Source organism: Vidua macroura, chromosome 2, assembly GCF_024509145.1.
Source record: "Vidua macroura isolate BioBank_ID:100142 chromosome 2, ASM2450914v1, whole genome shotgun sequence".
In the NCBI taxonomy this organism is placed as follows: Eukaryota; Metazoa; Chordata; class Aves; order Passeriformes; family Viduidae; genus Vidua; species Vidua macroura.
Genome location: NC_071572.1, coordinates 26,142,098 through 26,167,170, shown reverse-complemented (window position 1 = coordinate 26,167,170; position 25,073 = coordinate 26,142,098). Strand labels below are relative to the sequence as shown.

Here is a 25,073-nt window from a genome sequence, read left to right as displayed (position 1 = left end):
CTGAAAAAGCAGAGCTGCTGCCTTTGCTGAAAATGGTGTTTCTCACTGGTATTTCTTATGAACAGATTCGCCCATGCTGTTTTAAAAATATTAGGCACACTATATCCATGTACACCTATATTCACACATACCTTATTCTTTCTCGGTCCTATAGTGCTTTTCTTTCCCCTAACAATTTCTCTTCTTTGGCCTTCCTGAAGCCAGTAAAAAAGAACCTCAGGGAAAAAACAAAAAAGAAACCCAGACACAAACCCAGACACATATCTGATATTCAAACATAAATAAATTTCTTCCATTCTTGAATAGATAAAGAATCCTTACGGTCCCCACAGGCAGTCAAAGAAATACTTCCAGCACAAATATTATTATCTCCTGGTGCTTCTCCACTTCTGGTCTTAAGAGTAACAACGGCTGTGGGGTGGTATATGAGGAGCTGAACCACATTTCAGCACTGCTGATACATCAAACATAGGTGACGTAGCACACAAGTCACAATGTTAGGAAGCATAAAGCCACTCCAGAATAATTCCTGATAAGGCTGAGAATTATCCTGGTATTTAGCAACTGCTCTGCAAACACAAGAAGGGAAGCCTTGCTCACTAAAATGCAGGGTATGAGACAAGCAAAGGTCTGAATGCCTCAGCCTGTGAAACACTCATCTGCTGTCTTCATCTGCCTTTGCAGGGAGCACGTCTAAATGCCTACCCTTAAAGGGAAGTCACTATTTTAAGGGAGTCACTATTTTACTCTGGGAGCAGAAAGATGAGAATTTCTACCAAACACATTCATCATAACATAAAAACTTCAGGGATAAGGTTCAGATGCAAAAAGGGAGTGGGGAGAAGTTATATAACGTGTATTTCCTTTTGCACCAGATGGCAGGTAGGAAGGCTGTGAGCTTTACGGGTCTGAATGTGAACTAAGCTTAGCCTTTTGCACTCTGCCACTGTCACCAGCTCCTTCAGAAGTAAAGGATCAAGAGTAAATAGTATCTTTTTCTGCTGATCACACCACCAAAGCAGTTTTCAGATTCGAGGGTTTATGCATTAGTTTCTTTGAATGCCTCTAAAAGTAACATGATATCATCTGCCCAGAAGAGAGCAGCATTGATACCCTGGGAAGGACAACCAAGGTATTCTGTCTTGCCAGACAGTAGGCTGGCTTGTATTATCAGACAAAATATGGGGATCCAATTATTGTGCTGAAATTTAGGAATTATTTCTATTAATCTATTAATAACGTAAGCATTGTTAATGGGAGTTTTTGTGTGTAACAGGCATAAATTTGAGTCAGCCACACAGTTGTGTTTGTGTTAGAGCAACAGAAGCTGTTCATAACATTTGAGGCTTGAGTAAAAGTACACTGTGTTATAGACAAGGCTGCCCTTGATGCACAGCAGATGTACCTTAATTAATCACAGAAACAATCTGCTGTTTACAGGGAACTTTTGATGCATCCATTTTAAAGGGCATACGCACCAGAGAGCCTGATGTTGACCAATGAAGTATAACTGTTATGTAAAAAGCCTGTGCCCTCAGGATTTAGAGAAGAGGATATTCTGTTTAACTGAGGCTTCTTTTTCTTCCCGTGGGACAACGTTCCCTCCTATTCACACCTCTGCCAAGGATTTTCTGTGAGACCGTGGCCATCTCGCAGGGCAGAGCTGTTTGCTGAGTGTGCCTCTGCCCACGCTCCGCCAAGGCAACGCTGGCGGCGAGTCAAGCCCGGCTTGGCACAGGCCCCGGCCGGCCCTCCCCGGGCTGAGCTGCAATCACGCTCCAGTTCTGCCAGTACCCCAGCGACTTCGTGATGCCGCACAGTAATTCGAGCAGGACCACCCTCCCGCAGGAGCAGCCCTATGCCCGCTGGAGCACAGAATTCCCTCCCGCTCTCTCACACAAAAAAGGTAATAATTACGTTTTGCTGAACAATCACAAATTTTCAGAGCACTGCAGAGTCAGTTAAACCAAGCACAAACCTCTTTATTTTCTTTTCCTTGCCATTGGAGCCGAACTACTTTTCCATTTCTGTGTGGGTGGTTGCCTGTGATCCCTTAGAGGGAAGGTAGCTTTCCTGAAGAGTGTGCTGGAACAACTGTTGATCTCCCTTGTGAAATCCCATCTGTTGTCTGCAGCAACTCTTACTTGCTGGCTGAACAAGATAATGTTTCCCCAGCAGTAGCTGTAATTTTCCAAGCACTTTGCTGGGTGCAAAGTCAGAACTTTATTCATAAAATAACAAGCAGGGATATAATTTTGCTCTCTTCCTTCTCTTTTGCGGTGTGTTATGAAATAAACTGCTGGTAGTCAGGTAGGGCTGAGTCCTTGTGGGCTTCAGGCTTTGTTCAAGACCTCTAAAGATGAAGAAGAGTGTGTGCTAATTTTAGAGGTGGATTCTGGAAATGGGAAAGCCAGCTTTTAAATATAATTTTCTGTATTATTACACCACATTTTTTACCATCTGCCATTTATTATTTAAATATTATCTAAATGAATGCTAGTTTACAGTGGAAACTAATCAGCAGTAGCTGAAGTTGGGAATATTTCAGTGTATTAGAAAAACATTCTTCACCTAGAGGATGGCTGGGCACTGGAACAGGCTCCCCAGGGAAGTGGTCTCAGCACGGACAGATTTCAAGATGCTCAAGCCTGACAGATTTCAAGATGCTCAAGATTTGGACAATGCTTTCAGGCTCATGCTGCGACTCTTGGGGTGTCCTCTGCAGGGCCAAGAGCTGGGCTTTGATGATCATTGTGGGTCCATTTCAACTCAGAATATTCTGTGATTATGACTGTAATGAATAATTTGGGGAAATTAAAAAGAAGATTGTGATGATTTGGGGGAAAAAATTCCCAAACCAACCAAGTGAACTTAAACAATAACACAACCATCTCTTCTTTCTGGTTATGGGGAAATTCCTTGGGTTTGAAGAGCTGTACCTGAAACCACTCTCCCCCCGTACTAGTGAGACATTTCCCTCGTGCTAAAACATTTGAATTTTTTTTTTCCCCAAGATATGAGCGAAATGTGAAATGCACAAGTATAAACAGGGATCAGCATCAGACCCACGTCTCTCTGCCGGGCTGGCCGAGCAAGGAAGGCGGCCCGGCCCCGCGGGCGCGGAGCTGCCCTGCCTTGCCTTGCCTTGCCCTCCCTTGCTCTGCCCTGCCCTGCCCTGCCCTGTCCTGCCTTCCCTTCCCCTCCCCTCCCCAGCCCTGCTCTCCCCTGCCCGCTGCCGGCCCGGGCACGGGGCGGGCCCGGCGGCCGCCCCCGCCCCTCGCAGGGCGGCAGAGAGTTGAACTGGGGAGCCGGAGCGCGGATTGGGGCCGCGGCCGCGGCGCTGCTCGGCCTGGGAGCGCCCGCCGGGCGCCAGCGGGGCGGCCGATGGCGAGGCGAGAGGACGGGCGGGACTGGGCGTACAGGTAGGGCTGCCGACAGGGCTGAGCTGGGACCGCGCCAGCCGCGCAGCGAGGGCGAGCTGCGCCTCCCCGAGCGCTCGGAGCCGGCCCTGCCGGGGGCTGCGGCCGGGGGAAGCCCCCGCGGAGCGGCCCCGGCGCGGCTGGTGGCTGAGGGCACCGAGCGGCCGCCGCAACCTTCCCTGCCCGAGGGCGGCCGGGGAAGGTGGCTTCCCTAAAACCCTGCGTCCTCCCTCTTTGTTTTCCCTTTCTACCTTAGGAATGGAGTGGAGCATGAAATTAATCTGTACTTGCTGCCTGGGCAGTTGCGGTCGTAAATAAGAGATATGTGTTGATGGACGCGTGAGGGGGTGTTCTCTGTGTGTGTGTGTGTGGTTTCATGTTCCGTGTCTTCAGAGAAACCTGTGTCGGGGGTCTCGGTGCTTTTTACACCTGTGGGTTTTGTGTCAGATTTGAGGAGTACATGAATACTGAGGTGCTCTTCTAAATAGCCGGCAATGTAATAAAGATTTGGGGTGTGAATATTTAATTGTTCCTCATCTGATTCATGCTTTACTACCTGTGACGCTCCCGTGAGCCAGTTTTCCCAAGGCTGGGCCAGTGCTTCTCCATGGCCAAATTCCTTCGCCGTGAATGAAACAGGCAGTGTTTTGGGAAGTTAAATCCTATAGTCTGTCTTGAAACCTTGTCTGACTGGACAGATCCCTCTGCCTGTTTAACTTCTGCAAAGCCCATTAATGAATGTCCTGTACTCAGGTGATAATTTGCAGGTATGGAGCACCCTGGGAAGTTGCCATAAATATAATTTAGCAAGGTGAGTTGATATATTAGAATCAGCTGTGCAGTTCTGATACTCTGTCATTATTGTGCTGTCTGAGATAATGTGCTGTAACTTTGAACAATTGTAAAAGATAATGAAATAAGCATTTTGGTACTACATATGAAGAAGGTAGCTCGACACAAGGATTTGTCTTTTTCCATCTTGTATATTTTCATGAAGATAATTTCAGAAGTTACCTGTTTAAAAAAGAACCTTTGTAGCTTGCTACATGTGCACTTTCTGTTGTCATTTTTCTGCACAGAACTCTGGAAAGAGAATTCAGGCAGTATTGGAGCTGTTGTACTATACTTCATACTTTTCGACTGTTTGCCTGTGTTGTGGAGAAAAATACCTCCCAGACTTTTATGTGGCCATAATTTTGTGTCAGTTTTGCACACAATGGGTCCTTTGCTCCAAAAACTCCTTACTTAAAAAAACCAGTGAAATCTGTGAAACTGACTGAACAGTGCATGTTTAAGTTAATTTATTTAAACAGCTTTGATATGCTAAATGGAGTTTAACAGTTTGTGTAAAGTAGGCTTTTGCTGGGAGGAGGGAGTCTTGAGCTGCTTTTAGAAATAGCAGCTGGAAGTTATTTAAAGCATACTTGCTTTTTTTTTTTTTTTTTTTTTCTTCAGCTGTAGGTATGTAGAAACATTATTACAGGAATTTTTTTTTTTTTTTTGTAGGGTTGATCCATATGGATTTGAAAGGCCAGAAGACTTTGATTATGCATCCTATGAAGCATTCTTTTCCAGATACCTAGTGGTACTTACTAGAAGAGCAATAAAATGGTCCAAGCTCCTAAAGGGGAATAACAGTATACAGAAGAGTTTAAAAGGTGAGCTTCATGTCTCTTTATAGGTAAAAGTGCATTATGTTAGGATTCAATAAGTTTTTAATTGTTGAATTAAATTTTAATTGTTGAATACTTATTTCTGCCTTCAAATGAAAACCAGTAATAATTCATAAGCAAGTATGCTATTGTTAGAGGGATTTCATTTAAACCTTCCAAAAGAGTAATCCCTCTTCAGCACAGGAATATCGTGTTACATCTGTAACCCAGCTATTGTGGTCACTGGCACTCCAAGATACCATTTTGCAGCTGTTGGCTGTATTGTACTCTGTGCTCTCTTTAACAAGATCTGAGATTATGTAGAAGGTGCTGCCTTGAACCCCAGGGATCAGGATGTTAGAACTCTCAGTTGCTGCCTCTTTAACAGTTCCTTAGGCTGCTGAGATTTTCTAGCTCTCCTTATCCTCCTTTTGTAAAATGACGTGTACCACGCAGCTAAAAAGCTCTGTACTAAGAACTGATGATAATTGCCTTATGAAGTGAAGAAAGTAAGATTAATGCTGGGGATAATGCAACATTGGATAAAATGCTGATGGAAGTGTTAATGTCTGCTTCAAAGAGCATGAAAACTTCTAGTAATGTTTTATCTTGCAAGAGATACAGGTAGAAATTAATGCAGAGAGTCAGAAGGTGTTAGGGAATCCTGTGAAACTAAAGGATGGAGTTTCCTCCCACTCTCTCTCTGGGTTATGTTTTCATATAAGCATCTAAATTTTCCTGTTTGCTGTAAATGGTGCTTATCAGGTTGCTTTGTCTTTGGGTGTCTTTTGGAGTTGGGCAGAGTTTTCTGAAGAATGTTAAGGAAAAATTGAGTAAAATTTAGAGCTGTGCTCCAGATGCAGCCTTTAGCTGGTGATTCTGATGGTTTTGGGATTGGTTTTTTTCCTTGGCACTAGAAAATGGGATGATAACTAGTGAGACATTTTAAATATAGCAGTGTATTTTTTTTGTACAGATGTCTGTTTTATGGGTGAGAAATTCCAGAAAATGAAGGTTTGAGCTATAACTGCTAGATCATGTACTGCTAACCAGAAAGTATTTACTACTACTATATTATTTTTTTCTTAGAAATGTAAAGATGCTTTTGTTTGGGGTGTCAAGTTTGAATGTAGTGAGAACTTCATGCCATTTTGAATTAGTGAGGATTTTGAGGTTTTGCAGAACTTAGTTCTCTAGTTGGGGAAAAATCATCTCAGTTTTGATTCACACCCTTCTCTTAATGTGTGAGTGGTAACAGTGGCAGCTTTTAGCAATTTCTGTGAGTTCATTTCATTTCTTCGTGTTCCCAGTCCTGGCATTTTAGAAACAGAATGTTACTGTAATACTAACAGTGGGAATGCCTTTGGTCTTATTTTGGAGACAAAACTTTGACCAAATCTCTCAACTTGTCTACCAGGCTTCAGAACCAATGGTCATGCTTCCCCATTGGGCACATAAAAGCAGCAGCCTTTACTGTGGCTTTGATTGACTCCAACAGGTTGCTTATTGTGGAAACTGGGATCCTATAAATCCACTGAGGGGACACAGGCAATGGCTCTGGACTATCACAAGTCCTGTGGGCTGGTGCATCATCTTTGATGCTACTGACTTTTGCTAAAGATACCTGGATTTTTAGGCTATGGATTCTCACATATACATGTAATTCTAGGGAGAGACAGGAAAAAGTAATACTGAGGAAATGTAGTTGAGTGTAGATTCAGAGTTGTTACAAAAAGCTTTCTGCATTAGCCTCATCTGATACCTCAGAGGAGGAGAGTGAAAGGTTGACCCGTACAATTACTGATTTTTAAATACTTTCCTTCTCATTTCAGTACTAAGATTGAGTTCTGTGACATGCACATGGAATTGTGTAAGCAGGTGTGTGCTTTATTCAGCAAGATGATTATGCAGTTATTTCCTTGCAGGCAAACAGCAGAGCTTCTGCTGGTTATTCACTGAATTTCCCTCCTCCAGGACCTGACTTCATTGCTGTGAAGCTTTGCCCAGAGCTGCTGGCTCTGTCATAAGCTAGAACTGAGAAGAATATTTGATTTGCCATTTCTCTCCCCAAACACAGTAGCTGTGAACCAATGTTGTATGTCCTGCTGTGAGTAGATAGGAGAGAGGCAGTGTATGTGTGGTATCTCAGTAGTTCCACACCCATTTGTCTACACACAGAGAAGCTCAAAATTTCTGCCCAGGCAGACAGGAAGAAGTGATGATTTGTGTTAATTTTCCAGTTTGGAAATGTGGCATGTTCACATGCTACTGGTTTTCCTCATATCCAGGGTAGTTTGTATGTGTGTAATTCTGTTCCACTATAAAGAAAAAGAATTAGACTATGTTTTAACAATGATAATTAAGCAGTGCATTCTGTTGTTCTGTTTTGCAGCCTGCTGGTAGGGTGGGTCATGGGAATTTGTCTGACAGTTCCTTTCACTCATTCTCCAGTCTCTTCCTTTTTGTTATTTTTCTGGTATTTCGTTTTTCCCCTCCACCCTTATCTTCACCTTGTTTCCACTGCACATGGGAGTTTATAATCATTGTTTGTCATTTGCCTTCTTTCTGTCACTGCTGCTACTGAGATCCTCCAAATTTTTTTTCCTTATTTCATTCAGCTCTATCTTTATGGGATCAAAATACAGCTTTCTGCTCTGTTTTGTTTACAGGTGGGCAACAAACTCTCTGACATAATTGCTCAACCTATCCTAATTCTGACCAAAATCATGCTACACAAAAGAATTTGGCTGTTGGGTGTACTAGTCGAAAGTGACCAGTAGCAGAAGACACTTTATGATCTTTGATAAAATACACTGAAAGAGAAAAGTGAATGTATTAAATAGTGGTTATAACATGAGCACTTCTGTTCCAGCCCAGGGCTTGGCAGAAGGAAAGTCAGTTTGACTGGAACTTTATTACAGCACTTATGTGCTCAGTTTTTTCTGTTATGCATTAATGAAAGAAAGCTTTCAGTTCCTTGTATGCTGTTTCCAGCTTTTCTACAGAATTTTTCTTCTAGGGCCCAAGTGTATTTCCTCAACATTCAACAGTAATTGTCAGTACCTGAAAAAGTAAAAGTGCAGATGCTTCTCAAAAAGTATTTTTAAGATAAGATAATTTTTGGTTTTAAATGTTTGGGGGTTTTTTGCTACATAAACTTGAGTCTATGCTGTAGAGTGAAACAGTATTACTAGGGGAAAAAGGCAATGCAACACTTGCCTTGAAGCAGAAGTCTCCAAATTCTCATATTCTACCATAGAACAAGGACAAGCAGGTTGAAATTACTTTTTACATCTTGTTACTGTAAGTAGCATACAGTATTAGAGAAATGTTTTTTTTCTGCATATGTTTCTCTTGAAAGTTACTTTGGGTATTTATCATCACTTTTAGACTGCCACCCTATTAGGTAGCTGTTTTTTTCTTGTAAAAAGGAAACCACATTCATAAAGTGTGACTCTAAACTTGTGAAACTGGCACAGTGTCAGGCAATTGAATTATTAAGACGTGGAAAGGGTTTCCTAAAAATTGATGGTTCCTTTTTTTTTAATGAACAGAGGCAAAAATTTTACCTAAAGATATTTCTTACCTATGTATGGTCTAGAATTCAGACCACATACTATGATTGTCCTGGGAGTGATTCTTTGTGCAGTGCTTGGGGGTATTCAACAGTGCTGCTTTTGAGATCAAGCCCTTGGTTTACAGCTGGCATTGGATGTGTGGGTGGAGACCCATGCATGATCTGGCTTCATCTGGGAAAGCTTCTCAGATGTAACAGTGGGAGGGTTTTCTGCAGTGTATAGAATATTGTGGGCTTCTTAGCTCCCAAGGACAATGGAAGGTCAGTGGAAGAGAGCTTATATATATACATATTTGTATAAACACAATTCTGTTTATAGAATATGATATATCTATGTCTATCTACATACATAAATGATATATATTAAACTGCAGGTGTCCTCCTTTTCAAAACTGTTTTGCTGCTTCTGAATGCCAGTTTGCAGATCTTAGCAAGTATTACAGTGGTGTGAGGGGAAAAAAGCACAATGTAAAGGGCTTTTGCATTCCTCAGGGAGTGAAGGGAGCTGGGTCAGTAGTCACTTGGGGTGATACAAGCCCCTGGCTGTCTATTGCCATGAGAATTATGACACTGAGGAATAATGAGTGTGTGCTGTGCTGCAGGCTGCTTTCCCCTTGTGCCACTGTCAAAGGCTTGTCCATGCTTCTCTTGAATTTAATGTGTATTGTTGGATATCACTGTTGGCTATGCTTCCAGAATTTACAGTTGTTCCAGAAAAAAATGCCATTTGGATTATATGCTAAAATGCTATAATCCAGTATTTAAGCCAGTAAATTTGTTTCTAGGCTCATCTGAATGTCCCTTGTTAATCTAAATGGGACTGGTTCTTGATAGTCGTTCCTGTATTTGCTATGCTAATTGATAGGATATCTTGAGCATTAGAGTTCAAAATCTTGTAAAAAAGATGAAGTGAGGATTATTAAACCACCATGGAAACAAGTGAATTATTTCCAGTCTAAACGAAGGTTGTAGTTAAGGTAACTTTACAGCTAGAACTGTAGAGTCTGTAACCTGTAATATAAATCCTCATTGAAAAGCTAAACAAAAACTGTACTCTGCAGACCAGGCATTTATTACAAATATGTTTCTTTGAGAGAAAACACCAGATTTTAGGTGGGTGAAATGCTCATTATATGTGCATCTTAATGTAGGGTGTCATGGGGGAATCAGCTTTGGGTCCTAAAGGCTAGGCAGCTGTAATTAGATGGAATGTATTTAGAAGATGTCTGACTGAGTTGTACAACCTTGCTTCACGCTGCTGTTTTTAAGGCCTTTAATTTAGGCAGCATTTATTACAGAACTGTGTGATTCAATAAAACCTGGCTAGGTAGTGATATTGTGTGTGGGCGGAATAAAAATCCCCACTCGGATTTGAGTCCCATAAAATTTAGCGAGGAGAAGTTGATGCTTTTATTGATACAACATGATTCATTTAGTACGAAATGTCTGTTTCATTTGTTATTTTCTTCTCTGCAGAAAAATAAGAATCTCAAACATTCTATTTGGGTAAGAAAAGGTAAAGCTGATTTAGGATTATGTACCCATAAGCAGCATTGACTCCTTATTAATATTTTTCATACCATTCTCAGGAGGAAGCTGCTTTCATTGTCATTAGCCTGATGCTTCTTCCTGTAATTTTGCATCATAGTTATTTACACTGAATCATCTGCTTAAAAAAACCCTGAAGCACACCCTTATGATGAAAATGATGCAGGAGATAAGAGCTGCTTTAGATTTGAAAAGACTTCCACAGTTATTCTAGGAAAAAGTCAGCTGTTGCTCACTCACATCACTCCAGTTCTTCCAGGGCTCATTTAGACAGAAGGCACATATTTCATATTCCTCAGTTTCTGCTGTATTTCAGTGGTCAGGTGCTATGCTGAAGACCTAGGGTTATGGTAATATGGCCATTGATGTTAGAGCAGAATGGGCAGAGCCATTGTGTCAGAGGCCACTGGTGATGTAGGAAAAGTCAAGTCAGTGCTTGTCTGAATGAAAAAGGACAAAGATCAAGGGAGAAGCTTTGCCGTTTTTGTCTCCATCCAGAAAAGCAGAAGAGGAAAGGATTCAAAATTTTAACAAGGGAAGAGATGAGGGAGGAAAACCTGAGTCTGAAGATCTGAGGGGGGAGTCTGAGTGAGAAGAACTTAGGAGTCAATCTAAAATATACTATGCAGGTGAGAAGTAAATGCTTGTCCTAAAATGGTAGGATAGGAGAGAAAATATAATATCCAGTCAAGAGTTTTCCTGTTGCATCCCAGCCACATTTTCCTATGACTTCTTAACTTCAGGCTGCTCATTTAAAAAGAATAATACAGTTGGATTTTTTAAAAGATTTATTTAAAAATGAACAAACAAAACCAAACTTCTTGTCTTGCAGTGAAGAGATATATCAGGAAAGGCATCCCCAATGAACACCGTGCATTGGTCTGGATGATTGTGAGTGGGGCCCAAACCAACATGGAACAAAATCCTGGGTATTACCACAGACTGCTTGAAGGAGAGAAGAATGCCAAGCTGCTTGAAGCGATCAAAACAGGTTATTCTCTTGATAATGCTGTTTATCTGCCTTTATCCATCCTATGTCCTTAAGTGTTAGAGATCAAGTTATGTCATGGAAAACTTAATGTTTCTGTAGTAGTAGTTTAAGTGCTGAATTAACACTTAAATTAGATTAGCCATAAGCTCTTTAACAGCACAGATCTTTTCAGGTTCATCATGTGGTTAAAAGCATTAAGGAATGTTTTTAAGGAAGATGAGAAATTATTTGAGAAGGAATAAATTAGAAAACATTACAGTGTCATCTAAGTGATTGAAGAGTTATAACTTTGAGCCATGACACCTGCCTTTGAGTCTGTTTCTCCTTAATTCTGTCCCATAGGACACTGGAGCAGAGATAGTTGAAGATGTAGCACAGAGGCCCGTATGAGGCAGGTGAAGTATGTTAGGATTTAAGGTTGAGTAAGAAGACTGATAAGAAAAAGCTGTTGATAGATTTAGATGAATTATAAATGGTGCAAAGAGGGTGAATGAGGAGCAATTGTTATTTGTTTCTTGTAACATAAGAACCAAGGACACTGAATGAAATTTGCTGTGCTGCAGGTTTAAAAGAATTGTGGCACGTGTTACTGTGCTGTAGAGGTTAGAAGTATGAACTAGTTTAAAAAGGAATTTGATAAACTGAGAGGTGGGGGAAATCCACTAGATGCATGAAATATTAAACACTAAATGTAAATCCCTGGGAGAAATGTAGGAGGTGAAACACCCCTCTTCAGCTCATCCATTTTCATGTATGCTTTCTGTGAAGATTGAGCAATGGCCAGTACTGATGGCAGGGTATAAAGGCACCCAGACCTTAGGCTGGCCCACTGGGAGGAAAAAGGCAGTAGGTGAGGACAAACAAGTAGGAGTTGCATGTCACTAATACTAGTCCTGAAACCTGCTACAACAGAGCCTTTGTGGCCAAGTGGATATTGGCTGAATTGTCCAATTAAAAAGTCAAGAGGTTGGGCTCTTCTCTGGAACAATGCTGAGGTCATTTGGTTAGAAAGGCAGGTTGTTGCAAAAACTCAGGTACTTAAAGTTTGGGTGTTAGGGATTTTTATTCAAGTTGGATAAGCATCCAAGAACTTTTGGTTTTTGCAATTTCTCTGCCTTTCCCTGCAACAGCAGTACTTTGGGCTTTTGAGACTACACGCCTTAGTAAGGTATTTTGGTGCATAAACTTCATGTTCCTATGAGTATGGAGACTAGCCAGAAATCTGCAGGCTTATATCCAGCTCAGAACTAGAAACAGTAGAGCTCTTACTATGAATAAAGAGGGAGCTAGTAAGATGACTTTCTGAAGCCCACCTTGGTAAGGGTCTGGAGAAGCATCACACTATTCAATTGGGGTAAAAGTGTGCAAGAGAGAGTTGAAAACAACTTTTTTCCAGTACTAGACAAAGACAGGAAGGGTCAGTAGGTGGTTTTCCCCACAGGTTAAAATGAAATAAAAATGTTTTTGTGAGGGAGGAAAAATACTGGGAGATTATAAAGATCTATTTGTCAACTGTGGAGGAAATAAAGTTTCAGAAGAGCTACTGCATTGATTGGAAAACTGCAGAAGAGAAGATTAACATGGAGCAAGTGAGGGAAAAGATAAAGAAAAATGGCTTGGAAGATTTTGTTGGAGGGGAAAAAATATAAGGAAGACTTCAGGCACTTCTCCTTCAGAAAGGAAGAACCAATGTGAACATAGGAGGGATGAAAGAAACAAAGTACTTAAGGTGAATGTAAACTTTATGGTTAGTGTGTTTAATGAACTTATGCTCCTATTGACTGTGCACATAAGCACAGGCTCTGGCTCTGGCTGAGGACTCTTTCAGGACTCTTTCAGTGTGAATTGTTGCCTGACTTTTTTTTTTTTATTATTTTTTCAAGTGTTGTTCTCCCATTACTGTAGTTGTTTTCAATAATAAAGCAAGGTAAGATGTGGAATTGTATCACTGTTTGCTTTCATGTTTGCAGTTTCCAGAATTTTCAGGCAACTCTGTGGTATTTATTCCCACAGCTGTGAAGTTACAGCCCAGCACAGTACTGGGGTTTATAAACAAGAGAAGAGCAATCACACTTTTTTCTTTTTTCCGAGGGGATGGGCAGGAGGACAAGGCCAACCAAAGACTTTATTTCAAATTCAATTTAAAATGTGTAAGAGCCAATGTGTCCTCTTTCTTTCACATGCCCAGTTGCTGCAAACAATTTTCATGTATGTTTGAAACTAGTTTTCATATGGGAAAGTCTTTGATGTGGTATAATCAGGTTAAAAAGGGCAGGTAGACTGTATGAAGAAGTGGTCTAATCTTTAAAGAAAAATCTGATTAGTAATAGCAACAGAAGTCTTTCCGCTAATTAAATCTGTAATCTGTTCTTTCACCATTTTTGCCCTTTAACTTCCTGATTCTGATCTGATGAGCTTAATTGCTACTTTGTTTTGTATGGTATTTGCTCTTTGAAAATTTTTGGTTTTTAAAGAAAAATGTAGGAGGGAACAGGCTTCTTACTCTAACCATTAAAAAAGAGCTAAAAGAATGCAGGTGTCTAAATTTTTATGTCTTATTTTATGTACACATTTAGAAGGGCATGCATTCCAACAACACTTTGTTTTTCATGCCCTATTATAGGAAAGTTTAGTAGGGCAAATGATCTTGTAAGATAAGAAGTGGCTGTCCTGCTAATGCAGAGGCTACATGCTGGGTGCAAAAAGACTGGATTGTAAGTTGTAGCTTCCTTGGGGTAAGCTCCCTTTAGGCTGGGCCGTTTTGAATTTTAGCTCTTGTATCTTGTCCTTCCTGTCCGTTGAAAAGCACAGTATTGAACAGAAGTGTGTCTGCAGGTGCTCAGGCATGTACATGCAGCTGATCTGTGTGTCCAATTCTTGCATTTAATGAGGAGGAATTGTAGGTGCTGTGAAGGCTACGATTTTATACATATCAGTCAGTTCCAGAGCCTGAGCTGTGCTGTGTGACAGCTTGCATAAGGATCTGACTACGGATTGGATGATAGTTGCAGGATGACAGGGTCAGAAAAGTAATTCAAACAATGATCATTGCTATTTCACTGGAGACAGGGAATATTTTACTATCAAAGCACGAAGAAGCTTCTCTGAAGCATCTCTGAAATTGTGAGTCGAAGTTAGGAATTTTCAGGTGAGTTTAAAGCATTTAACCATGCAAGAGGAAGGGGAAGAGCATTGTCAGCTCTTGTGGCTCTCTGTAAGAGAAGCCCTATCAGGTCATATCCAAACAGCTGCCTCATGTGGTCTTTGGTCTACTAGAACAGCTGAAGGGAGAACTGGAGGAGTACAGTGTGTAGTGACACTTCCTCAGAATGTTTTTCCCAGTCTCCAGTTATCTGCTGTTTTGAGAGTTGCCAAGACATATGCTGCATGTTTGTACCTAGTAATGCTGGATGGGAAAAAAAACCTTCTAGTTGCTCCTTTTTCATGTGTTTACCTTGCTTATGATTTTGCTGATTTGTGCTGTCTTAATGCTGTTAAGCATCTCCCTCTAAATTAAGAAACTTTTATCCTCCTGGGTTTATGCTCTGTATGGTAGCCATTTTATATCTGTGGTCTTCCTAGTTGCCATTCTTTTCTGTAATTTCTCTAATTCTGGAATCATCTTTTGGAGATGAAGGGGACTGGAATTTATGCATGTGCTTCTCAGATTTATACAGTGGCAATATTGTTCTTTTGTAGGAAATCCTGACCCTGTTGGCTTTCTTGATTGCTGAAAGCTCTTGAACTTTGGTAGTGGGGGTTGTGAGGCTCAGTTTTTCTGACCTTAGTTAATTAAAAACTTGGCCTTAACTTAAAAAAAAACAGCCCCCCACAAGCCTCCAAAACAATTATAGTTCCAGGTGTTGCAGGAAAAAGTTTGAGGATGACTGCTAAACACCCAGTTATAACAAATCTAAAATACCCTTTAAATATACTGTTCTTAGAAGTTGCAAATTTATAAAATTTATAACCTAACTTCATTATTCTGGATTTGCAGTGGAGTTTTTGAGTGCTTGTAGTTGGCAGTTGAAGTGAATTTTTGCTCTGCTCTCTACTGTGTAAAGAAAAAAAATCACCTGCCTGGAAGCTCTTCAGAGCAGATGCACATCACATATGTAGCAATGGCAAAGAAATGACCGTAAGTGGAGTAGGATATGTTAGTTATAAAAATACTTGTGTAATTTACTGACCACCTGTTTCTTGGAGTGGGAAGTACTAGGATATGAAAATAAAAGTGCCATGGTTTTGGAAACGTATTCTTCAATTCAGCCCTCCCACTAAAACCACGTGCCGGTTCCTTTTCCCACCTCCAGTTGGAGGGACAAAAGGCAAAGATCACGGGTTGGGGTAAGAATGATTTACTGGAAACAGCAATGAGATATGAAAATGAACAGTAACAGCAACAATATTAATAACAAAATTATATGAAACAATTCACACAGAAGGAAAACAAATGATAATAGACAATACCAGGTGGCTCCCTCTGCAACTTTCTCAACTGGATGGAACCCCTTTTCCCTGGAAGACACTCCCTTTCCCAGGCTCCTGGCAATGATGAGGTGGTATAGAACAACCTCCAGGCCCTATAGCCACATCCCCCCCACCCCAACTACTGCAGAAATGATCTCTGTCCTGGCTGGGATCAGGACAAAAAGGAAGGATGAGATAGCAAGGTGAAGAAGGTTGTTTTGTAGATGCATGACTTTTGAAGTACCCTAAGTAGGAAAAGCACGAGACTGGTTCCAAAAGCGTTGGTTTTCTGGACTGCGCTTTCAAATCTCTTTGCTCCAGAAATAGCATCAATGACTGTGGTTCTTGGTACCAAAATAGACATCTGTTTTATAAACTGAGGCTAATGTATTCTGCCTGTTTGTGTTACTGAATGAGGTTGAAATACTGCAGACCCATGAGAGGGAAGAAAGAATCCAGTGGTCTTCTCATGGTTGCTGCACAGAGATAAATCAGCAGGAAAGCTGGTTGTTTTATAGCAGCATAAAACTGCCAGCTCAGAGAGCTGAAAGACTGTAAAAAAATTGCTATTGGGATTTAATCTGAATGTACTACAAAAGAGTAGCTAGTTTTTCATTGTGACCTCCTTCCTGCATCTGTGCTTCCATACCTTGTTTATTTATAAGTATCAGATCTGCACATAATGAAAAGATAGTAATAATTTTGGGATTTATCTAGCAGTGTGAGATTCTAATGTTCATTTTGCTGTTTGAAAAGAACCCTGATTTTTTTTTTCCCCCCCAAAACTGGACTAGTTTGAGGCTGTGTTCCTTTGGACAGTAATGTCTATTAAGAGTGAAGTAGATTAATGGACAGTAGGTCAGAGGGTAGGCTGTGCAGAGCATGAGAAGGAGGTGTTTGTATGTCTTCCCTGGAACAGATGTATTAAAGTGGATATAAGTGGTGAAGCCAAATGAACAGCCCTTGCCTGCTCCTTCCATTTGCCTCAAGTCATCTCTGACCTTCATCTCGTAGCATGGTAAAACATTGGCTTGTGTGTGCCTGTGGAGGGTTGAGTTCCCTCATCTTGAGTCAGAGGAGCCTCAGAACTGGAGGAGGGAGAGCATGCAAATGGAGCAGAAAAAGCAGGATGGAGAGGGAATGGGATCCTCTGCTCCTTTGCTCAAAGGAATAATGTGGCACAAGGAGTCCTGTAAAACCATGTTCCATATCTGCTATTAAGGGTCAAGCTTTTTAGCTCTTGTATCTTGTTTTTTCTCTCTATCCCCTCACCCTAAACTAAAATAGTGTTACTAAATATAAAGCAAAGTTTTAAATCCTTTATAAAACTAAGGAAGGCTTCCCCCAGTCCTTCTGGGAAAAAAAACATGCTCTGCAATCAGAAAACAAGTTGCAGCTGATTCTCTCAATTGCAGGTTGTGAAATTACAGATGAGTTCAGTTTGAGTAGTTAGTCCCTGCTTTGTATGTGATGGACTCGTCTTACTCTCCCCTCACCCCTTCTCTGCATAGCTGAGAAGAAGAGCCATGGCTAAAATTCAGCATTAATCTTTTTTGTAACATTCTGCATATACTTTAATAAAGAATAAATTCTGATTATGCAAATACTATGCTGCATAATCTTCCTACCAAGGAGAAACAAAAGAAATTTATTTATCCTGCAACTGTCTGTTGTTCAGGTCTTCTCAAAAATTGTCTTTTTCCTTGTGTTTTTCTTCTCATACACATAAGAGGTGAAGTGAAATATTTTCCTGCAAATGATTTGTTCCCTTTAAAAGGAAGAAATAGCAATTAGTGTGATAACTTCTTCATGCATGTGACTCCCACTACACTATTCATGATTTTGGAGATCTTTCTTCCTTTGGTTACTTATAGCTGAACTTTGTGTCAAAGCTGTAACAGACTTCTTCCTTTATGCTGAAAAAGGCTGATAAAAAGTGATAATTCTTAGGACATGAAGATCTCTACAGAAGTGCTGTTACTGAAGTTTGTTTTTAACTTCAACCCAATTTGTTGTTGTTAAGTATAACCCAAACAACTACTCATATTTTATTAGTAACTCTTGGGTTTTGAAAATCTGCAAAGTTACTTTTAGACATTTAAGTTGGAGAGAAAAATTATATTTAAAGATCAGATGCACAGCTCTGTGCAAGTGACCTTGGGTTTTCTCTTTATGCAGTGAAGCAGCCCAAAAATTAACTCTGCCTGTTTTTTTCCAACAACTAAGGGCTGTTTTGGGGTGACTAGCTCAAACTCGCATATCCAATTTTTACACCTCTGTAAGGAAAGATGAATCCTACTATTAATGTTTGGTCTGAAAGAAATTAATGGCTGGAAATGTCAGTAATTGCATACTCCTTACTTGGTTAAGCATTGAGTTTGAAGCATGTGGAAATGTGCTCTGCTGCTTGGTTATCAGAAGCCACTCCCATTCTTGATGATCTTGCACCAGTGAAGACACAACTCTTCTCATGATCACATAATGGAGAAAGTTAAATTTTAAAAAGTGATTAAAAAGTGGAAGTCGGCAGCTGTGGGAGCAGGTCTGGGGTTTTTTGGCTGCTACTGTTTGGTAGAAGTTCACTGAGTAAGTCAGTTGCAAGTTCATCTGATTTGTTATGAGAATGTGCTTTCCTAGAGGCAAACTCATTTCTTGCCACTTGACTTGATATGCTTGGCATGTCTTGTGTCTGTCAGTCTAAATACCTGGTTTGCTTTCATTTAAGACTGTGCAGTCAAACATGGAAGGAGTCCAATCTGCAGGAGAATTTCTTTAGGTCTGCTTGAAATTGGTTTCTGTACACTAATAGGATTATTCTTTCTAGAAATAGATTATCCTTGAATGCAAGTGCCCTTTTAGCCAAAATAGAGGTAAAGCCGTTTCTTAACGTTAATTCGCCAAAACAGCAGTTCAATGAACCATAGTGAAGCTTCAGTTGTACTTCAGAAGACCTATAAAAGTTTTTTTGGAAACTGACAAGGAACAACTCTTAATTTTGGTTTTTTTTTTCCGTTTTGTTTAGACATGAACAGAACATTTCCAGATAATGTAAAATTCCGCAAAACTGCTGATCCGTGTTTGCAACACGCACTCTACAATGTATTGGTAGCATATGGGCATCATAATAAAGCAGTAGGATATTGTCAGGTAGGTAATCATTGTTTTGTAAACAATGCTGCATTTCACCAGTGCTAACTGTTCTTGTCCATTTGAATGTGTGTTTTCAGAAGCACACCCACAAACTATTTCTGTTTATAAACTGGCCCTGGAAGGTTGGGGTGGGGTATGAATATCTTCAGGCAAATTCAGATATCCTTCTGAATTTCTCAGTGGCTGTTCTTGTAGACAGATTGATAATTTGGTTCCATTTGTCAGCTCCAACATAAGTAGTTGCTTTGGAGAGCAAGAGAAAGCGAATTTGCCTTTCTCTCGTCCTGCCAGCTTTCCCCAAACAGGCCTTGGTATGTACAAGGCATCATGAGGTCTTAATTTCCTGTGTTTTCACTCTCACATTTTCCAAAGTACAGAAAGACCAGCATTAATGTGGCATCATGTACTGCAGGGCTGGTAGCATTATTTAGTGCCATCTCCCAACATAGATAACACAAGTAGGAGGAAAATTTCTTTGAAATTCAACCTGATATTGCTTTGATGGCAGCTCAAGAAAGCTTCTGTTGTCACTGTCAAATACTGTAAAGTTTCCTGTGGGACACAAAGAACATAAGTTGATTCATTATAGTCTTGACAGTCAAGGAAAAAAGTGTCTGTCTTTAAGATCCTTAAAGAAGCAGGCACTGTCATGAGCAAAATGTGTTTTAAATGTGTTTTCAGTTCACGTATTAAGTCCTCTTCTGTCTCCTCCACTTCCTGAGCAAGAACGTGTGTGCTAACATATAGCTCATTTTAGCTGAGAAAATTATGTAGTAAATACAACTACTCTGAAGTTGAAAGAATATGAACAGTATTTTTTTAAATCTTGAGAGGAGACTTAGAGGGACTTAAACTTACACTGAAGTCTCTATTTTTTTTTTTTCTTGTGTACCCCGGCTAGTTTTAGTACAGAAATTTACTCCCATTTTTCAAAAGATGAATGATTTCTATTATTTTCAGTAATATGTATTTATCAAAAGATATTTTTAATATTTTGGTAATAACAGAAGGGGTAGAATTACAAATACTCAATTTTGCAAGTGTCTGTATAGAGGTGGTTAAACACAACATAACACAACTTCTAAACCATAGTAACTTCTACATGTCCAATTGTTAATAAAATATTTTGGTACCTTTACTGGTTAATGGGCTAATGAAAGAAGAATACTTAAAAAACCCTTGTGTGGATTCTTTGCACATCTGGTCTCCTTACAGCAACAATGCTATTGATGTATGTGTGGAGTACTGGAGGTATTATGGACGAGAACAGTTTGTACACAGCCTTTAGATGAGTTAAGCAGCAAAAGCTGCTGGAACAGCAGCATTTTACTTAATGTGTTTGGGTCAGACATTCTCCTACTGCAGCCTCACTATCTACCTGCAGGTTTGTTGTGTTTGTAGTGTTCATCTAATACAGCTGTGTTTGGGTTCTGATCAAGCAGCTTTCAGTTGCATTGGGCTTTGGAATTAAAAAAAAAAAAAGCAAAATTGAAAGTATAGACTGATAAGCCTTTTCTTTTAATTTCCCTCTCCTTGATCTTTATTATTAATTCTTGTGTGTAGGTTTAGCAGGTTACTCAACCAGTGGCCTTCATCACTAGAATTGATTTAATATGCGTGGTTTGTAGAACTGTAGTAATTTAGCCCTTAATCAAAAGAAGTAAGCTAGAAACTCTTAAGGTATGTGTATGCATCTCCAAACCTTTCTATTTCAGGGCATGAACTTTATTGCTGGATACCTGATTCTTATTACAAAGAATGAAGAGGAGTCCTTTTGGTTGCTAGATGCTCTTATTGGAAGAATATTGCCTGGTATGTTAAAAACATAGTTTTATTCATATATTGGAGCTTGGCTTTTACCTTTGCATTCTTCTCCAGCTGTAGACAGTATCTACATCTGGTCTGTTCAGTAGCTCTCTGATTTCCCTTGCCTGGATCTCTGGGGTTGCAGGAGGTGTTCACACAATCAATTTTGCCCCATGTATAAGCTGAACCTCACTGCACATGTGAGGTAGTTTAAAACCAGAAGCAAACACCAGGCACTGCTATATTTTTTACTCCGGTGAAATGCATTTGGGAATGTTTTTTCTTGGGATTTAATTATAGAGGGAGAGTGTTTTTATCGTGAATTCCTATTAGCATTGCACAGGTCTGACTACAGATACACCTTTAATGTAGGTGGAAGGTCTCATTGGAAGACCAGTAGAAAATGGAGGACTGATTCCTTATTGGCCTAGTTTTGCTTTTGCACAGATTTTTATCTCAAATGGTTGGAGGTGGAATTCAGTATTACACTGTCAACTAGGTACTGGTCAAGGTTGATTGAAACTTTCACTTTTCCTTCTGTCTGTTCATGTTTAAGATTATGCAAAAAAAAATCGGTTCCCTATTGAATAGAAAGGAAAGACCTTGGGAAATAAAGAATAGCTGAAAGATTCTTTTTATGCTTTTGAATGACTGTAAGAAATTATTTTACATTGAATACACCATGTAGAACTTGGATTTTTCTTGTGTGGAAACAGTGGTTGGACTTTGTTTCCAGACTGAAAGAGTAGCGACAGGCAGGGAATGCTATGAGTTGTTAAATCAGTCTGCAAATATTTAACGTTATGCAGCCTTGAAGTTTACTTTCAAGCTGTAAAAACAGTCTAAAGAAATCAACTGACTGTTGCTTTTGTTCAGCCTTGAGAGCTCTAAGCTGTGCAAACAGGTAAGAGACAGGGCTGTTGTCTGCCCTGGGACCTGCCACTGCCTTGCATGGGTATTTGTGTGCTTTGACATCACTGTGTCAGGGATAAGGCACTCTGTAAAAGGCAGGTTTATTGTGAAGAGATGTGTGGAAACTCTTGCTGTTAATCCTTTCAATAGTCTCTACACACTTTTTTTGAGGCAAAGGAGGTAGAGTCAGAATTTTATGTTTGTTGTTTTTGGTAGGGAACTTAATTCACTTTATCAGAAAACCATTATTTTTATATATCCTTCTACACTTTCGGTGTAAAAGATACTTTTGGCAAAAGTTGTTATTTTTCCCTATTAGCTGTTGACTTTATCTTAGGCAGGTAGCATTGGTGATGAGAAAAAAAATCATAACATGAAATGTAATTACTGTGTATAAAGTAGGTGTATATTTACTCAAGTTATAGGTATATTTTTACTTTTCTGTCACAAGATTGTTGTTACTGACTTTTGCCTGGGTCCAAATAGGCAATCTGAATCTTCTATATAGTATGAATATTTGTATTGAATAATACAAGGCTTTATTGACAGAAAACTTGTTGCTGATGCTCTTTCTCCCCCCCCCCCAATTTTAAAGAATGTTTTTATCCCTTCTATTCCCACCACTCTCCAATATAGTTTGATTTGTATTTTCATAAAATTCAAAGCATGACAGATAAAATAATTGGCATAATTTCAGTGAAATACTGTGTGTGCATATGTGACTGAAACAGACCATATTCATAAAGCAACTCACTCAGGTAAATAATTACCGCCTTTCTGCTAACAGTGCAAGGTATTGCACATTTCAGTTTTAAGCCCTATAATTATTTGTTAGGGAATCAGAGAAACACCTCTCAAGATCTTGTAGATCTTGAATGTTTTCCAGGTTTTCAGACGGAAGACTAGAAATCAGTTTTGTTGGATCCCAGCAGTTTGATTAGGAAACATTTTTCCATTAGTTTGGTTGCTGATTTGGTTTTCTTGATTTGTTTGCATTATAATAGACATGTTTTCCCCCTGTCGTTGCACCAAATACGCCTCCAGGTCATGTCCTCATTTTTGAGTGTATTCTGTCACTGCCAGTTAAATCAATGGTGCTTTAGGACAATTTACAAATCCATTCTCTGCTCTCTGCCGTGTCCCTGTGGGTGATTCTTCCCCTGCCCACATGCATTTAATTACATTAAACAGCCACTCCAGAACCGTGATGCTGACAGTGGTTTTCTTGGTCAGCAAATCAACTAAGCCAGCCACAGATCAATGGCATTGATTGGAAAATGTATGGTGTGACAGATGGGAACATTCTGGGGAGGTGACAGAAGATGGGACTCCATCAGTAAAGGTTTTCTGGCTGAATTGTTCTGTTACATCCAAATGGAGATAATGCAGCTGAGAGAGAGCCAGTAAATTAGGCTTTGGTTGATTGGCAAGAGTTGTGTGCATGCCTTTCATTTGGCTGAACTTTCATTGTCCAGCACTGCTGGATGCAGCTGGGTGAGGCCAGAAACTTCCTGCTTCTGCTGAGGGCAAGCCCACACATTTCTGCCTGTTGTCTGTCAGCTGCTCAGCCAGGGATTTGAAGGGATTATCATTTAAACACAGCAAGGGGGAAGAGAATTATTTGTTTAACTGAAGTTTTGGTGTTACCAAGTTTTTTTTATTCCCAGGCTCATTCAGACAGATGGCTGGAGCAGACAGCAATGCCCACAAGAAGCAGTATAGATTCAATACAAGCTCAGAGTGATGTGCCTGCAGTTTGTACACAGAATAGCTCTGATGTTTCTGTTCTATTCTGTTCATTATTTTGATCCTCTTTGAGAAGTTTTGGGGATTTTTTTGTGCTTTTAAGGAAAGAGTGGGGAGATTGATTTAGAAAGCTTTGGGTAGGTAGGACCTTTTAACTGTAATACCTCAGTATGTAAGTAAAGGAGTATACTTGTAATATTTTACATATTTGTGATTAAATGGTGAGATTATGAGAAGAAAAACTCAACAATTTGGTCTCAATTTAGCATGACACTTATGCTTATATATAGAAGAATAATTCTCTCTCCCACCTTCAGTGCTCTCAGTCTGGAAGCAATTGTGCATATCAATGTATTCTCTAACAAATCTACTGGACCATTATACTGGAGTTACTCTTACTGAAAACTAGTTGTAGAGTACTTCTCCTGTGGTTGAGAGAGGTCTCATGAGTTCTACCCCGTTCATAGCCAATTTTGATATCCTTTTATTCTAGTGTCAGTGCTAACTTCTGGGGGTGAGAAAAGTCTCCCTCTCTTTTGTGCTTACTTTTCATGTATTTGTAGGATGCAGTCAATTAATTTTGGAGGCTTTTTGTATGGCTATGCTCCTTCAGTCAAACTCTTCTCTTGCATGAAACTTTTCTCTGTTCCTGTTTTTAGCCTAATAATTATTCTGTATGCTTGATTTTTTTAATTTTTATTTTTGTAAACCTGATCACAATGGCACACTTATTTTTTGGTTGAGAATCAGCTAGTGCCTTGTGCAGTCGCTCTTTTCACAGTGGAAAATGTTTTGCTTAAGAGAGAAAAGCTGCAGGATTTCCCTTACCTTTTTTCCCTAGTGGCACTCTGGTTTTGATTTGTGATCTCCTTCATAATGCATGTGCTGTTCCTTCTCTCTCATTGTCAACAGATGTTTTTTCCACAGCATTTAGGAATTCATAACACCTCTTTGCTGAACTTTATTTGCACATTCTTGTTATTTTAAATGTCATCATGACTCTTACTCCAGTCTTTCTACCGTTACTTTGTTGTACTTTGTGTATAATATCTCTTAGTTTAGTGTTGTCAACAAATACCAGCTTTTTCTTTTTCTCCAATATTTTTAATAAATATCTTAAATGAGGTGTAGCATTCTTCAAGAAGAATCAGTCTAGCAATCTTCCTTCAGTCTCATTACTTTTTAGCAGGTTCTTCTAAAATTTTTTTACCCATGTGTACTGCCTGGTTGTTTATTAAAAATAAAAAGAGCAGAGTTTTGAATGATTAAATGGTCACCAAAGTAGCAGACTGCACTGAAGTAACTGACATTAGCTGCAAGAGTACAAGGTGCAAAGCGAGGTGCCACTCTTTTTAGGTGATAACACACTACATTATTGGTGTGTAGTATAGTGACTGCTGGTTAAGGCAAGTGGCTGCATGCTGAGATAAGATATCTCCCATGTTTGTTCAGCTCTCTGGCTTGCAGTTGTATCAGCCAGAGACTCGCAGGTTGCACAAGAGATAAGGCACAGTAAGAGACATGAGTATTTGAAGTGAATGGCATCATAGCTACATAGCAAACTCTTGAATATCCTCCTCTTTGGAGTGATTCATGTTATAATAATCTTTTGAGTCCCATCATACAGACTTCCAGGTTTGAAGGAAAGGACCACTTGGGAAATGTAGAAGGCTGTACTAAGCTGTAAAGTATTTCTGTGTAGACTGTTTGCTTTTAATTGCAGTTGAGCCTGTATTTATTTTGTTCTTGTGGCTGAATTTATTTAAATACCCTAACTGGGTATTGCCAGGGAACCTCTGAAT

The 25,073-nt window shown here is 39.8% G+C and overlaps 1 protein-coding gene and 1 long non-coding RNA gene across 6 annotated transcripts in view; one reads left to right on the top strand and one right to left on the bottom strand.

The window, feature by feature from the left end:
• Window positions 1–1,990: 1,990 nt before the first annotated feature.
• Window positions 1,991–3,893, bottom strand: LOC128803966 (uncharacterized). Of its 2 annotated transcripts, none has more exons than XR_008435884.1 (3): window positions 3,671–3,893; window positions 2,572–2,791; window positions 1,991–2,353 (listed from the first exon to the last, which is right to left on the bottom strand). It is a non-coding gene; the product is annotated as an uncharacterized LOC128803966 (long non-coding RNA). The 2 variants fall into 2 exon arrangements; XR_008435885.1 differs by lacking the exon at window positions 3,671–3,893 and adding an exon at window positions 3,421–3,513.
• The window catches only part of GRTP1 (growth hormone regulated TBC protein 1), a 34,812-nt gene continuing 13,032 nt past the window's right edge, over window positions 3,294–25,073 (top strand). The window contains exons 1-5 of one of the 4 annotated variants that reach the window (XM_053971342.1): window positions 3,294–3,422; window positions 4,926–5,077; window positions 11,029–11,187; window positions 18,680–18,804; window positions 20,523–20,619. In XM_053971342.1, coding sequence (XP_053827317.1) covers window positions 3,385–3,422; window positions 4,926–5,077; window positions 11,029–11,187; window positions 18,680–18,804; window positions 20,523–20,619 — 571 coding nt within the window. In that variant the 5' untranslated portion in view covers window positions 3,294–3,384. Of the gene's footprint in view, window positions 3,423–4,068; window positions 4,231–4,925; window positions 5,078–10,734; window positions 10,826–11,028; window positions 11,188–18,679; window positions 18,805–20,522; window positions 20,620–25,073 lie in introns of those variants that run through there. The other 3 variants (XM_053971341.1, XM_053971344.1, XM_053971343.1) reach the window with 3 other exon arrangements.